Below are 13,746 nucleotides of genomic sequence, written 5' to 3'. Positions count from 1 at the left end.
TTCAGCAGGTTTTTGATTCAGTTATCACTTAGAAGCAGTTGTCCCACTGTAGCTGTACATATTTCTCCTCCCTTTGCCTGAAAGGCGTCCCATGAATCAGTGCCACTCGGCATTGTTGAACCAATAGAGTGCAAATGCCTTGGATATCCAGAAGCAGACTTGCAGATCTTTGTGTTCAAGAAGACTGTTCCTCCCTCTTGAGTCAGAGAAAGATGTACACAGAAGCCTGTCTTAATTTAATAATTTGAGGTGTTTCATGGGGCTGGTGATTCTTTAGTATAAAAATGAAAGAATTTTGCTGTATTCCAAACCCTTGCTGTTTGCTGAGCATAGGGCCAGGCGTAAAAATATTCTGTATAAGGTTGACAAAGCTCTGTAGACTTTATTCAGTTCCTGTGTTATGAGGATTTCTAAGGACAGTTCAGCTGCCCTGAGACAAAGATTTTTTTCCTCTAGGAAGAGGAGAAATGGCATGTTTTTAAGCAGCAGATTCTTAGGAGAGACTTTGTAAGAAAGTATGCTGTTATACTGTGTCCCGAAACACTTGCAGATTTGTGCTCTGCAGGTCAAAAAGAAAGGAAGAGCTATGTCAGCAACAGTGCTTTGGCATGGATTTTTTGTTTTGTTTCTTTTGGGTTTTTTATTTCCTCTTCAAAATGTGAACCTCTCTTTGTCAGAGAGGTGTCCTTTGTGTAGTCTTTATGACTCAGATGTTTCTATCTGACTGTGTTTTATATTGGAAGGTTAATGACTACAGAAGTGATGTGCTTGTTGCTATCTTGTAGTGTGTTGGTAGATTCAATAATACAACTTCTGCCATGTCATTTTGTTTTCCAGATGAATTGCAGAGCAGTATAGTAATACCATCTGGTCTGCAAAGAGTAGCTTAAAACTAGCTCAAGGTTACCGCATTTGATGTAATACTAGTTATGTTCCTTGTAGCAGCTGTATTCCAAACTGGCATTTTAGGGGATTAAGCTAGAATTGGCACCTGGATAAAATTACTTTCTATGTCAAGTTTAGGGGAGTTAGGAAAAGTTTTGCTGTATGTGACCCCCTAATATAAGTTAATTATAAATGTTAACAACTCTTAATTCTACTGTTCTGTTTAAAAGTAGTAATTTTTTTAATACTCCCTTTTATCAGGGAGAAGGAGCGTATTAGACTTTTATTATTTTGCAAATCAATGTCTGTGCTAGTGCAACATAATCCCCTCTGCCGCTTCTGGCATCTCAGACATTTGTCAGGAAAGCTTCCTCGTAACTTCACAATGGGAAACTTACTTTCCCCTATCAGACTGTGAAGGTGGTAATGACTTGCAGTCTCAGCTAGTAGATCCAGGTAGTATAAAGGTTAGATCATAAATGATGGTAAATATATGTATTATGAAGAAAGTCTTTAATTTTTATTTGACATTAATTTGAACAACAGTTGAAACAAGATAATGCTTAATTCTGTAGATTCTACTTTGATCTCACTGGTTATTGAAGGTAGCAATTAGTGGGTTTTGGTTGAAAGTTGCTGACTAATTAGAAGATTTGCATAGAACTATGAAAAATATGTTGGCTAGGAAAAATCCTGTTGCAATAAACTGCTTTTCTATATTTGTCTTGCATTTGATTACAGGTGTTTGTGCTTCTTCAGACTACTTAACTTTGTTTATTTAGACTAAGGACCTCATTATAAAGACTTTCCTGATTCCTTACTGTCCTTGTTTAAGCCAATGAATTTTGCCTTGAGCCTTCTATATACTTGGTGATTCATTTTTATTTCCTTATTTCTGATGATACTGAATCTCTGAAGTAAAAGTTCAGACACCAATTTTCATTTGACTAGCATCACTTAAGGGAGTGGTTGCACTGCAAGGAATAATTTAGTCGCTTTGTTAGTAAAACTACGTTACTGCCTGGACAATAACTTGAGTTTTAATTTATTCTGACTGGTGACCATTTACTCATGCTGGTGATTTTTGTGTGCTCACAAGACTGATAAAGGAAAGGACAACTTTATCTTTATGGACTGTTTTTCAGTTTCTGGTCAGCTAACTTGTGTACTTAGCAACTTTATATGCTTCTATTTTTTTTATTGCCCTTACGTAAGACTGCACCTCTGTTATAGCTACATTTGTGGAGAAATGAAGTAAATATGAAATTCTCTTTCACAGAAGTTGTGCTTTTTTATCTGCGTTGCTTTCTTGCACATGTGAGTGTGTTCCTGGCCACTCACACTTTTGCCTGCTCTTTGTGTGTGCGTAATGTCTTGTTTTTCACTTGCAGTTGAAGATTTGGGAGAAATTGTCTTACTTGCTGGTAGCCTGCAATGTAATGCTTAATTATAAAGTTGTTTACAAAAGTACAGAGAAGGAGGGAGGAGGCAAAGTAGTATGCAGTAATGGGCACTGGAAAAGCACTGGCAAACAGAATAGAATATTTCAGTTGGAAGGGACCTGCAATGAATCTAGTCCAACTGCCTGACCACTTCAGGGCTGACGAGAAGTTAAAGCATGTTATTAAGGGCATTGTCCAAGTGCCTCTTAAACACTGAGAGGCTTGGGGCATCGACCACCTCTCTAGGAAGCCTGTTCCAGCGTTTGACCACCCTCTCAGTAAAGAAATGCTTCCTAATCATAGAATCATTAAAACTAACACCGCCAAGTCCACCACTAAACCACATCCCTAAGTGCCACATCTACACGTCTTTTAAATACTTCCAGGGATGGTGACTCAACCACTTCCCTGGGCAGCCTGTTACAATGCTTGATAACCCTTTCAGTGAAGAAATTTTTCCTCATGTCCAATCTAAACCTCCCCTGGTGCAACTTGAGGCCATTTCCTCTCATCCTATCACTTGTTACTTGGCAAAAGAGACCGACACCCACCTCTCTACAACCTCCTTTCAGGTAGTTGTCTGGTCTAAACCTCCACTGGTGCAGCTCTGAACCATTCCCACGCATCCTGTCTGGATACCAGGGAGATCAGCACCTCCCTCTCCACATCTCCTCCCCAGGAAGCTGTAGAGGGCAATGAGGTCGCCCCTCAGCCTCCTTTTCTCCAAACTAGACAAGCCCAGGGTGCGTAGCCGCTCCTCATAGGACATTCCTTCCAGCTCTTTCACCAGCTTTGTTGCCCTCCTCTGGTCGCATTCGAGTACCTTCACATCCTTCTTAAATTGTGGGGCCCAGAACTGCACGCAGTACTGAAGGTGAGGCCGCACCAACACTGAACACAGCGGGATAATCACCTGATCTGACCGGCTGGTTATACTGTGTTTACACCCCAGGATACGGTTTGCCCTCTTGGCTGCCAGGGCACACTGCTGACTCATACTGAGCCTGCTGTCGACCAGCACCTCCAGATCCCTTTCTGCAGGGCTGCTCTCCAGCCACTCCTCGCCCAATTTGTAGTTGTGCCTGGCAAGGGTCCAATAAGGCTACATGTCTGACAGACTAGTAATGTGAGCTGCTTTACTGTTCTTTGCTGTATCACCTTGTAAGGAATTGCTGGCATGCTCAAAAAAATTAGGCCTTTCAGTATTAGGAAGGAAAATTGTGAATCCGGTCTGACCCTATGTAGTGCAGAGCTGGAGAACTTAGTGTAAAAGTTTCACTGTGATAATCTGCTGTAGATGGTGGACTTTGGAAGGAGGGAAGTGTAGGCTCAGATTTTGGACAGCATCTTGCTTTTGCCTGATGACTGGGTGCAGACGGGACCCAATGGAGATTTAGGCATGATTAAATTGAAGTGTAATGATTGTTAAATTTTGAGACATGAGGTAAGTTATTAGATTATCCATTTTATTTGGAATTTATTTCTGTAATGATTGAGTGCACATCTGCAAGATTTATTCCCCCTCAGTTGCTCTGAAGAAAGTATCGTCACCTCCTCCTGTCAGAAAATATTGTTTAGCTTTGCTTGAGTTTCAAACTCAAAATATAAACATACACTTTGAGGCTATGTATTCGAGTAAGTTTATTTATATGTTACTGATGGAAAGAAGTTTTGGGTTGTATCCAAGTATGTAAAAGACCAAGGAGAAATGAAGAGCATGTATTCATCTATCAAAGCTTGGGACTCCTAGGTTTTCTTCTTGTCTTTACTTGTATTTCAATATTACTAAGCTGTCAAATGAACCTGCAAACGTAAACAACGTTTTAAAACTTGCATCCTAATTTTTTGCCCCTAAATTGGTCTTTATCTTTAGGGTGGTGATTCAGTTTTTTATGAAGAAGGATGACTGTTCAATATAGCCTCCTTCTGCATGTAGGACAAAGAAAGAAGTTTAATGCGTAATCAACTTTGTGAATTGGTCCATGAAATAGCTGTGAAAACCTGAAGTGAGTGCCCGTATTGTTGAAGAACCTCTTGGTGTAGCTGACAGGTCAGTCAGAAATCAGATGTTCAGAGAAGCCTTCAGTCTCTGGTCTCCATAAATTGGTACAGTTTTCCCCTCTAGCTCAGAAGTGGGAAGTGTATTAAAGGTATTCTGTGTTGGATGTTGAATGGGAGTAACCTTATCTGCTTGACGTCTTGCTTTGTGTGTTCAGGTATGGACAAGGCATAAAGTAGCATTTGAGTGTTAAGCAAACCAGCAGTAGGCCACTAACGCTTCTTGATGAGCATTTTGCGAAGGAAGCTGAGGTAGGCCCTTGGTGTTGGGTTATAAGTATCAGATATTAAATGTTATAAATTAAATGCCATAGGAGCTCCATTTTTTTTTTTTTCTTGTCACTTTTGGGATTGTAAATCTCTTCAGTAAAAGATTTAAGTGACAACACTGGGAAGGATGTTTGGTCCTATAAAAGGTCATACTTTAACTTCACTCTTGTTAAGTGGTTGAAGCAACCTTTTGTTCATGGCATCTGGGCAAATTATTCTTGGAGCTTGTCTAAACTTGCTGAAACATTACTGCCTCTTAAAGGATGAGACCCATCATGTGTTCAGTGTCTGTTTAAATCAGCAGATTAAAAATGACAGATATTAACTTTGGTTCACAAAGAGCATTTTGTGTGTTGTGTAGCTGTGTCCTGCTAATCAAATTTTGAAGTATTTGGGGACTGAGCTACCAGCTGGATTTTCTTGATTTATAATTCAGTTGCTTTGTATATAGTAGTTATCTGATTCTATCAAATCAACTTCTTGATTATTCTCTACCAATCTGGAGTTATTTTGAGAAGGCCATTTAGAGCCATGTGAGTAAGCCATTTTGTTCAACTGCTTTGTGGTAAAATGGCAGGACACTGAGGGTCTGCAGAAGGCATTAGGCCAAAACTTGTATTTGAAAAATGTGAATCAGAGTCAGAGGGAAGTCTGGTTTTTTGCAATTTATTAAAATTCTTCAAATAATGAGCTTTTCCCATATGGAAACTGACCCAAAAAAGGTTAAGGGGGGCACCTTATTTATCTTCCATAAGTAATGCTGTGGCTTAGTAAACGTGGCCAGGTGGGACATTTAAAGCTGTAGTGAAAGTACTTCCAAAAGCAGTGCTATTTGTGCCTAACTCAAAGATTAGTCACTGAAGAAGTGATTAAAACCTAATACTCCAGTTTCAAGGAGTTTCTTTTATGAGCAGTGCCAGTTTTAAGCAATCCCTTTATTCTCTCCTGCTGTTCCTGCTTTTTCTGCAGTTTATATCATCCTCTCCCCTATGCCAGGGTTTCCTGGTAAACTGGAACCCAGACCCAGCTTATTTTCAGTCCACATCAGTTCCCCAGGCTGGCTCATCATGTAGCCTCCAAAGGGTGATATTTCACCAGCTGAGAGTGTGGTACAAGGGTAGTAACAGGTGATAGGACCTGGGAGGGACCAAGGCTGTTATAAAAGCTTGTCCGGCTGTAACCTTTGAGGTTGTGCCAGCGCTCATTTTTTGCACCGTGTAGGATAGGTGCGTCAGGGGAGACCAGTAACACTGTAGAACAAATTAAGTACAGTGCAGTCTTCTGGAAGACTGGAAACAAAGTTTCAAATTTTATTTTTGGGTGTGTTTTTGGTTTTGTTTTTAGCTCACTGGCATAAAAATTACACTAGCGAAACTGTGTAGAAGCTATAAACTGGCCCTACCTACATACAGATGTAGCTCAGGACAGCATCACTGCATTTTAGCCTGCAATATAGCTGTGGAGGGGTTTTTTTGTTGTGGTTTTGGGGTTGCTTTTGTTATTTTTTGGTTTTGTTTTTTTCCTGTGTTTTTTGTTTGGTTTTTTTTTACTGCATTGTCCTGTGTTCCCCCCCCCCCCCCCCCCTCTTTTCTGTGCCCCCCCCCCCCCCCATCTTGATATCTGGAAGCAGTGTCTACTTCAATTAACAATTACTTAGATTTGGTGGCATGCATGTTAAAGCACAAGTACCTGTGTTTCTAGAAGCATAGAAATTAAGTGTATACTGAGAAGGCAAGAAGAACAAGTGTTATGGTTTCTAATTAAGTAGACTAACTTCTACATTTATATTGTGTATATATGGATACATACAGCATGTGCAGACATTATAATTTACTTTGAATTATACATTGCTCTTTGAATTTTGATAAATCTTCAAGAAAACTTTAGGCTTCATCTTGGAGCATCTGAAAAACACTGTTAGAAAATCAGTGTTAGAGTTCTATGAGGACTATAAATCAAAGTTATGTGTTTTTCTTCTAAGGAAAGATTTTAAAATTTTATTTTTCAGTTTGTACTACTAATTCTTACTCAGTTTGTCTGGGTTTATATCTTATGCCAGATAAGAATCTAGAAGAGGAAGGGGTAATTCTTACTGAATAGTGTAGGCATCAGCATGAGGATGAAGTAGCAATGAGATGATGAAATGAACCTGAAAAATACCACTTAATGGGACATATTCGCAAGTTTAAGTTTGAGACACATCTCTCTCTCCACCTCCTTCCCCTTTCTTTTTTCCCCAGGCACCTGAAAGATCTTTAGTGTAGCCAAACGAAATGCTGTCTTTAGGACTCCTAGTCTCTCTTCCTTCCCTCATCCAAAACTGAACTTGAGTATTTAATGTAATGATGAACATGGCAGGATTACATTTCACAATAATCCTTAAAGTAAAAACATTGTAATGCAGTATAATTAAGTGCTTTTAAGCAATATTCTTTCTTCCTTAGGAAAACAAAGAAATAGACTGGAGCCAATGGATACCATATTTGTTAAACAAGTTAAAGAGGGTGGACCTGCTTTTGAAGCTGGACTGTGCACAGGTACCGTTCTTCTGTAACACCGATAGCATGTTTGTGTACATGATGTAAAATACATATGATTTAAGCTTCTACATATAGTTCTGTCTTCCATTTAAACCTTGTTCTTTCCTTCAGAAGTTTGAAACTTCTCTTCTAAATTGTTCTCCAGTGTTTTTCATCTCAAAAGCACCGTTGTGTTCTCTCAGGAGGTGCTATATAAAATGTATTAAGGCATTAAAGTCTTAGTCTTTTTGTATTATTATCCTTTAAAAAAGAAAGAACAAGTATATGGTAAAATATGTGAGGAGAAAGAGAAAAGGGAGGAAAATGACACCTGTAAGCTCCTATTTGTTGTGTTTGTGACAAATTGATAACCTCAAAACATTCAGGTTTTTGTCCTTTAAGTTATTCCACCTCCTTTGAATTAAATGGGAACAATCCAAGTCTATCTCTTATCAAATTTTGTTCAGTTGTTTGATTTAATCAAACTGGAGAGCAGAAAGCATGTTTTTTGTGAAGTGCCAGGTACTTTGTCACACCTTTAAGCGTTGAAGGAAAAAAAGCTATGTTAGAATGGGAAGTCTTACAAGTGTCAAAACAGTAAGTTACATAGGTGGATACCACTACAAACACAGGTTTCTGTTCTTAAAAATATGACAAAACATATGTTCTATGAAAGGATTATATTTGTGTCGATAATGGGATGTTGATATTTTCTTTTGAAAACAGTTATGTACATGCATTTGACTGGAATAGAATAATTTTTGTATGTTTCTTCTTAAAGAAATGCAAATATTCTAGGATGATCGCAATTTAAAAACAGTACTAGATCCTTCTTGTACAGCATAAGGCATTTTTCTTTTTGAACTCTTCCTCAAGTAGTTATTAAGGGAAGGGCTACTTTGGCATTATTTTAATGCTATTATATAAACAAATGTTTTGGCTTGATAAAGCGCAGCATATGTTGAAGTTGTACAGAGGAGCCATGTTAATTTCTACTCTGTTCAGTGTTTGCCAAATTGAAAGAGATTAAATCTGTAGAGAATGTTTTATTTTTAAGCATAGAAGAGATTTTTAGGAGCCCAGAATAAAGAACAGAAAATAAATGAGAAGATACATTTTTAATTTACCAGAATATTATTCTTAAACACACACTGCTGATAGCAGTTATATCTAATTGGGTCATGCCACTATTTCTTGTTTAAAACTTTAGGGTGAAATATATTAATATATCTCTTATCTTGAAATTATATTATAAAACACTTAGGGAATGATCAGCAAGGTAGATTGCTTAACCTCTGATACAGACACTGTATACATTTCTTATTTTGTAGAATCAACTGTGTTTTGGTGTGGTGTGTTTTTTTTTTTAATTCAACTTGGCTTTGTTTCATGGTCACACTAATGGAAAGAAAATACTCGAAAATCTAATATGAGTTTAGGTAGTTATGTTTGTCAATTCTTATTTCACTGCTGCAGGGTCCTTTGTAATACTGACAGTCTCAACCCAAGCTTTGTTACCCAGAATCAATGAGCTCTGTTTCAGGAGCCTACCTGGCTGCTACTCACCAGAAAGCTTGGAATACTCTTGCAAATTTGAGGAATAGGTTAAAAAACCTTAAATGTAAGACAATTCATTCTGAGTATTTTTGAATACTCCTGTGAAATTATCTTTGTTAGAGTTAGAAAGATCATACTTCCCATCTTTAACCTCTGAGGCATTTCATTAAAAAAGAACCTATCTATGAGTTCCAAACATAAATATTTTAGAAATATTGAAATACAGCCAAAACAGATCCACGTTTCCCATGTCTTGATCTTCATGCTGTCATTTATGTATATGCAGGAATATAAAGAACTAAAACCTGTGTTGAAAGGGCGATGGTGTAAATGCATTCAGATTAATTTTTAGTTCGATCAAAGGTGTTTAATGGGCCACCAGATTGATAGAGAGCTATTAGAAGAAGCCTTCATGCTTCTATACCCTTTTTTTGCACAACAGGCACTGGCCTTCCCGTTTATGTGTACCTGAAACTGAGCAAAGTTGTATTTTGCAGAGTTGCCTGCGCCCACTTCTTTCATGTAACCAGTTCTGCAGTGTGTCCCACCTGAGTTTTTCGGCAGGTTCATTGGATGCATGATTCAAGTAGACTTGTTTCACTGCTGTGTGTAACCTAGTCTGTTTCTTTGAAAAATAAAAACTGCACAAGAATAGATAAGATATGACCTACTTCAAAGATACTCCTAATTACTCAGTATTCCCACTAAAAACTGTAAAGATCTATATCTGTGGGCAAGTTCTGAAACAGCCTGGAAAAAAGCCAGTTTTAAGTTCCAGAGAAGGATCTGGTGTGTTCTAAGGAAGTCTTGCCATACGATCTAGAAGGACAGGGTTCAGAGCTTGTCAATAAGAATATTTTTTAGCACAAACTATAGCGTTTCTTTTTGAAAAGATTTATTTTGGTGTGATACTGAGCATTTCAAAATTACCTTTGTTTTCATGAAAGTCCAGTTTCTCAGCCAAATTACGTGAGGTGTCTGTGCGTATGCAACAGTGGGGGTTTGCCATCCATCACAGATGCTTATCAGTCATGTAGATTTCTAGCAGCCATTAAATGTTGCCACCAACCTTTGTTTCATAGCTTAGGAAGTAAGAGACAAAACTCTGAGAGTTCTTTCAGGTGAGGAAGAGGGTGATAACCAGCTGATAAAAGGGCATAGATAAACTTCTGTAAAGTTGAAAATATTGCACCAATTTATTTGCATGATGTTACGTTGTGTGTGCAGACCAAATTAAAAACAGTCAGCAGATCCATGTGGTTTGGTAAGTCTGGAAATCCCTGGGGTCTGTATAGGGAACCTCCACAGAGCATGAGCATTTAGAGTGTTACTGCCACCAAGTCAGGCTGAGTATTCAGAGTGAACAGCTTTTTTCGTGCTTTGATTTGCTCACGCCAGAAACACAAAAAGCGCTTTCAGTTTCTAAAGCAGTGTTGAAAAAGCCATTCCCTTTGGCTCACTTTGCATGGGTCCCTTCTTTCAGTTATTCTTTCTCCAGCAGCTTTCCAAAGCTCCTATCTGTAATCCTTTAGACCATTTTCTCCTCATTAGTAAATTCAAGATACCTTTCTGCTCTTCTGATCAGAGATGACGTAAATACCATTTTTGGTGAATGAATGGGATGGGTTTTTCATCAAAAGCTGAAAATAGCGCTACATGATATATCTGCCACTTAATTTATGAGAGTATATGAAACTCTTAATGAGGAAGGTGCAACAAACCATTTGGAGAAACCTGATAAAAGTGATGTTAGGTCTAAAGATTGATCTATATGAATAAGAAATAACCCATTACACTGTCCAAGATGCATTGAAGAGACAGTAATGTCTGGGAAAGAACCCAGATTATTCTGAGGAAGGAGGAAACTGGAGCCTTTCAAAATACTCGTTCTTCATTTCTCAAAAGGAAGAAGTACAAAATTGCAGTATTTGCTGCTATTAAAGGAGATATGTACAGTTACACCTGATAGTGTTCTGAATTAAAGTTTGGTTTTGTTTTGAGGTTATGTGCTGGAATGAAATGTCTACTTTCAATTCGCTTAAGAACTGGGCAGAGTTGTCAGTATGTGTTACCATACATCAAAAGCTTTATTTTGAAGATGGAATACTTAAGTGAGCCTCTGGTATAGCTTACACCTGCTTGTGGTTTTCTTTCTATGAGTTCCTAGGTGATTCATTTGGAAGTTTAGAATAAGATACCACATCTGAAAATGTTCTGAGAAAAGAGTAGAAACTTGGCATCCTGTATATGGTTACATGTAGTTGTATTGTGCCTCTTTTATTTTCTTATTTTTTCATTTTTATAGAAGACGTAACCTTGAATTTAATATATTGGTGATCTTGATTATTGTGAGGTACAGAAGTACAAAATAATAATAAAAAAAGTCTAGACAAATTAATGTAAGGTATAACTTTTCCCTTTACAGGTGACAGAATTATAAAAGTCAATGGAGAAAGTGTTATTGGGAAGACATATTCTCAAGTCATTGCTTTAATACAGAACAGGTAAGATACTAGTATTTATTATGTCACGCTTATTTTTCTATACTAATCAGGAAATGACCACTTATGGTGGTTGTGAAAAAGTAATCGTATTTTTAAATTTTCCTTAACACACGTTCAGTTTTGCTGTTTCTGTTTTCATGTATTTACTGAATGCTGGGAAAGGTTTGAGAATGGGTGTGCTGAAATGTGCCACAGTCCTCTTATGTCAGTACTTGTCCCTTGTTAGCAAATCACACTGAGTGCTACAAAGGAAGATTGTCTGAGCTTAAAATAGGCAGATTAGGTATACATAGACCACACATACATGTGTCAATTTAAAAAGAAAATCAGAAAAATCTACCTTGCTTATGAGATCTGATAACTAGAAATCAGCATATCTGGTAAAGGAAAAATTTTATGCTAGTGCACACCTGCAAAACATCTGCAGTACATCTTGGCTTTCCTCTGTTTTGCAGCAAGTTAGGAACCTTGCACAGAGTTGAGAAAATGGTAGTATTTACTGCTCCTGCAAGTCACAAGGGCTTGTTAAATCATGTCCATATATGAATCTAGATACTTGTCTTCATGTCTCGTATCTGCCTCCATTTTTACAGTTTTCTTGGTGTCAATTTCTGTTCTATAGCAAAAAGTTTCCAATATAATAATGAGTTATGTGGAAAAAAGATGTATTATGATCAGCATGGAAAAATGTCTTCTAAATACATCTCATATGTCATGCTCTATTTTTAGTGAATCTTCATGTATTAAGACTTAGATATGCTTACAGTTAGAAGTAGGAAAAATAAGATCCTGATCTTTCTATTTCAGTGGAGACTTTATTCAAGATTTCATTCAACATATACATCCTGGGTGCATTTTTTTGAAACAACAAAACTCTGTGTTCAAAGATATGACAGGCAAGGTAGACTGAAATGCGTTTTGTGTCATTAGTGCTTTCTATACAAGAGCTAGAAAGGTGGAATTATCTTTTTTTTTTAATAACCTTTACTGGAGATAACACTAGCCATGTATTGTTTTTCCATTTTGTATTTGTACAGACAGTAATATTGTACAATAGTGTATACCCAAGACATGGGACATTGCTTTACATGCCCAACAGGTACATCAGTCAATGAAATCTCAACCTTAATGCAAAAAAGAGACCAATCACATCTTCCAGTGGCCTACGCGGTCAGAGATTCTTAACCGTAGGTCTGCCTGTGAATAAAGTTTTGTTTTCAGCCCTGTGTGTGTGGGTAGCGAACCATCCCAGCAGAATGCAACCCCTGCCCACTGTGGATAAACCAGGGATACCTGAACAAGGCCTTATCAGTGATTATCTAGTGTATCCAGGAACAGTATAGCGCACTGCTGCATCTGTCCCCCTAATTTCCATGAGTGCACAGAAGATGAAGGTATGCTATTGTTAGTTAGGAGCGGAGAACAATTTGTTGTCTTGAGCCAGATGTGTACGTTACAGAAGATTGTAACAAAAGGTCACGTGTATCCTTGAGTGTTTTATACAGAAAATATAACCATCAGGAAGTCTTCAGCTGAACCTCTTAACATAAACAGATAAATATTAATTGCTCAGAGCAGTTTGTTCTGCGCATAAAGTGTTTTATTTCTTGTGCTGCCATTTCATGGCAAGTAATATTACATTATGGTGTATGCTTCTTGCTTTAGCCTGCCGTTCTTGCATCAGCATAGCCATCCTGGGTCAGACTGATGGTCTGTTTATGTCAGTAAATAATATCTGATAATATCCAGTAATGGATTCCTTGGAGAAGACTATGAAAACACTGAAAACAGAGTGATATTTGGTCAGATAATACTAGCCCACTTTCCAGAAATCCCTGGTTTAGGAACTTGCTGAACCAAAGGCTTTATCTGCATCACTTGATTTAATAGTTCTTGATAGGTTGGTCTTGCACAAGTTCTCTTTTGAATGTACTTAAACTATTCATATTGAAAATACCCAGTGACACAGTTCTTGCTCTGTTTTGTGTCTTAGCTAATCTTTCTTCCAGCGCACCTTAGTTTCTTTAGTAGGCTTTGTGCAAGCCACTTGCTGAAAGGCCCTTTGAAAGGCTAAGTTGTCAGTTGAAATCTCCTTTATTCATGACTAAAGACAGTTTCACTTATAGTCTTAGTACGTTGTGTGATGGTTTTCTAGACATTTTAATTACTGTATTTTTAATTACTGATTTTAATTACTCTTTCAAACATATTGCTGACTGTAAATGCTTATTCTTCTGTAATTTTTCTGATTGTCAGTTTTTAAGGATTCAACACATTTTATCCTCTCTTACCTCTAAAGAAAAAAGTTCCCCCACACACTCACTGTTCAGCTGTTTTGCAATGAAACTCAGTTTGGACTTGCAGATTTTTGAATTAGATTACTCCTGCAGCTCCATTTCCATAGCTGCTCATTATTTTTCTAGAAAGTTGTTGAATTGTAGCTGTTTGTCCACATTATATAATGCTGCAGACATCAGAACTTAGCTGCCCTAAGTGAAATGATCCCCATAA

General features: G+C 37.7%; 1 protein-coding gene across 1 annotated transcript in view; it reads left to right on the top strand.

Moving 5' to 3' along the window:
• The window catches only part of ARHGAP21 (Rho GTPase activating protein 21), a 75,664-nt gene that overhangs the window by 13,188 nt on the left and 48,730 nt on the right, over positions 1-13,746 (top strand). The window contains exons 3-4 of the mRNA XM_009330570.1: positions 7,100-7,192; positions 11,157-11,235. Coding sequence (XP_009328845.1) covers positions 7,126-7,192; positions 11,157-11,235 — 146 coding nt within the window. The 5' untranslated portion in view covers positions 7,100-7,125. The remainder of the gene's footprint in view (positions 1-7,099; positions 7,193-11,156; positions 11,236-13,746) is intronic.

This window comes from Pygoscelis adeliae, unplaced genomic scaffold, assembly GCF_000699105.1.
Source record: "Pygoscelis adeliae isolate BGI_AS28 unplaced genomic scaffold, ASM69910v1 Scaffold27, whole genome shotgun sequence".
NCBI lineage: Eukaryota > Metazoa > Chordata > Aves > Sphenisciformes > Spheniscidae > Pygoscelis > Pygoscelis adeliae.
The sequence above is the reverse complement of the archived record's forward strand: the minus strand, read 5'-3'. Positions and strand labels throughout refer to the sequence as shown.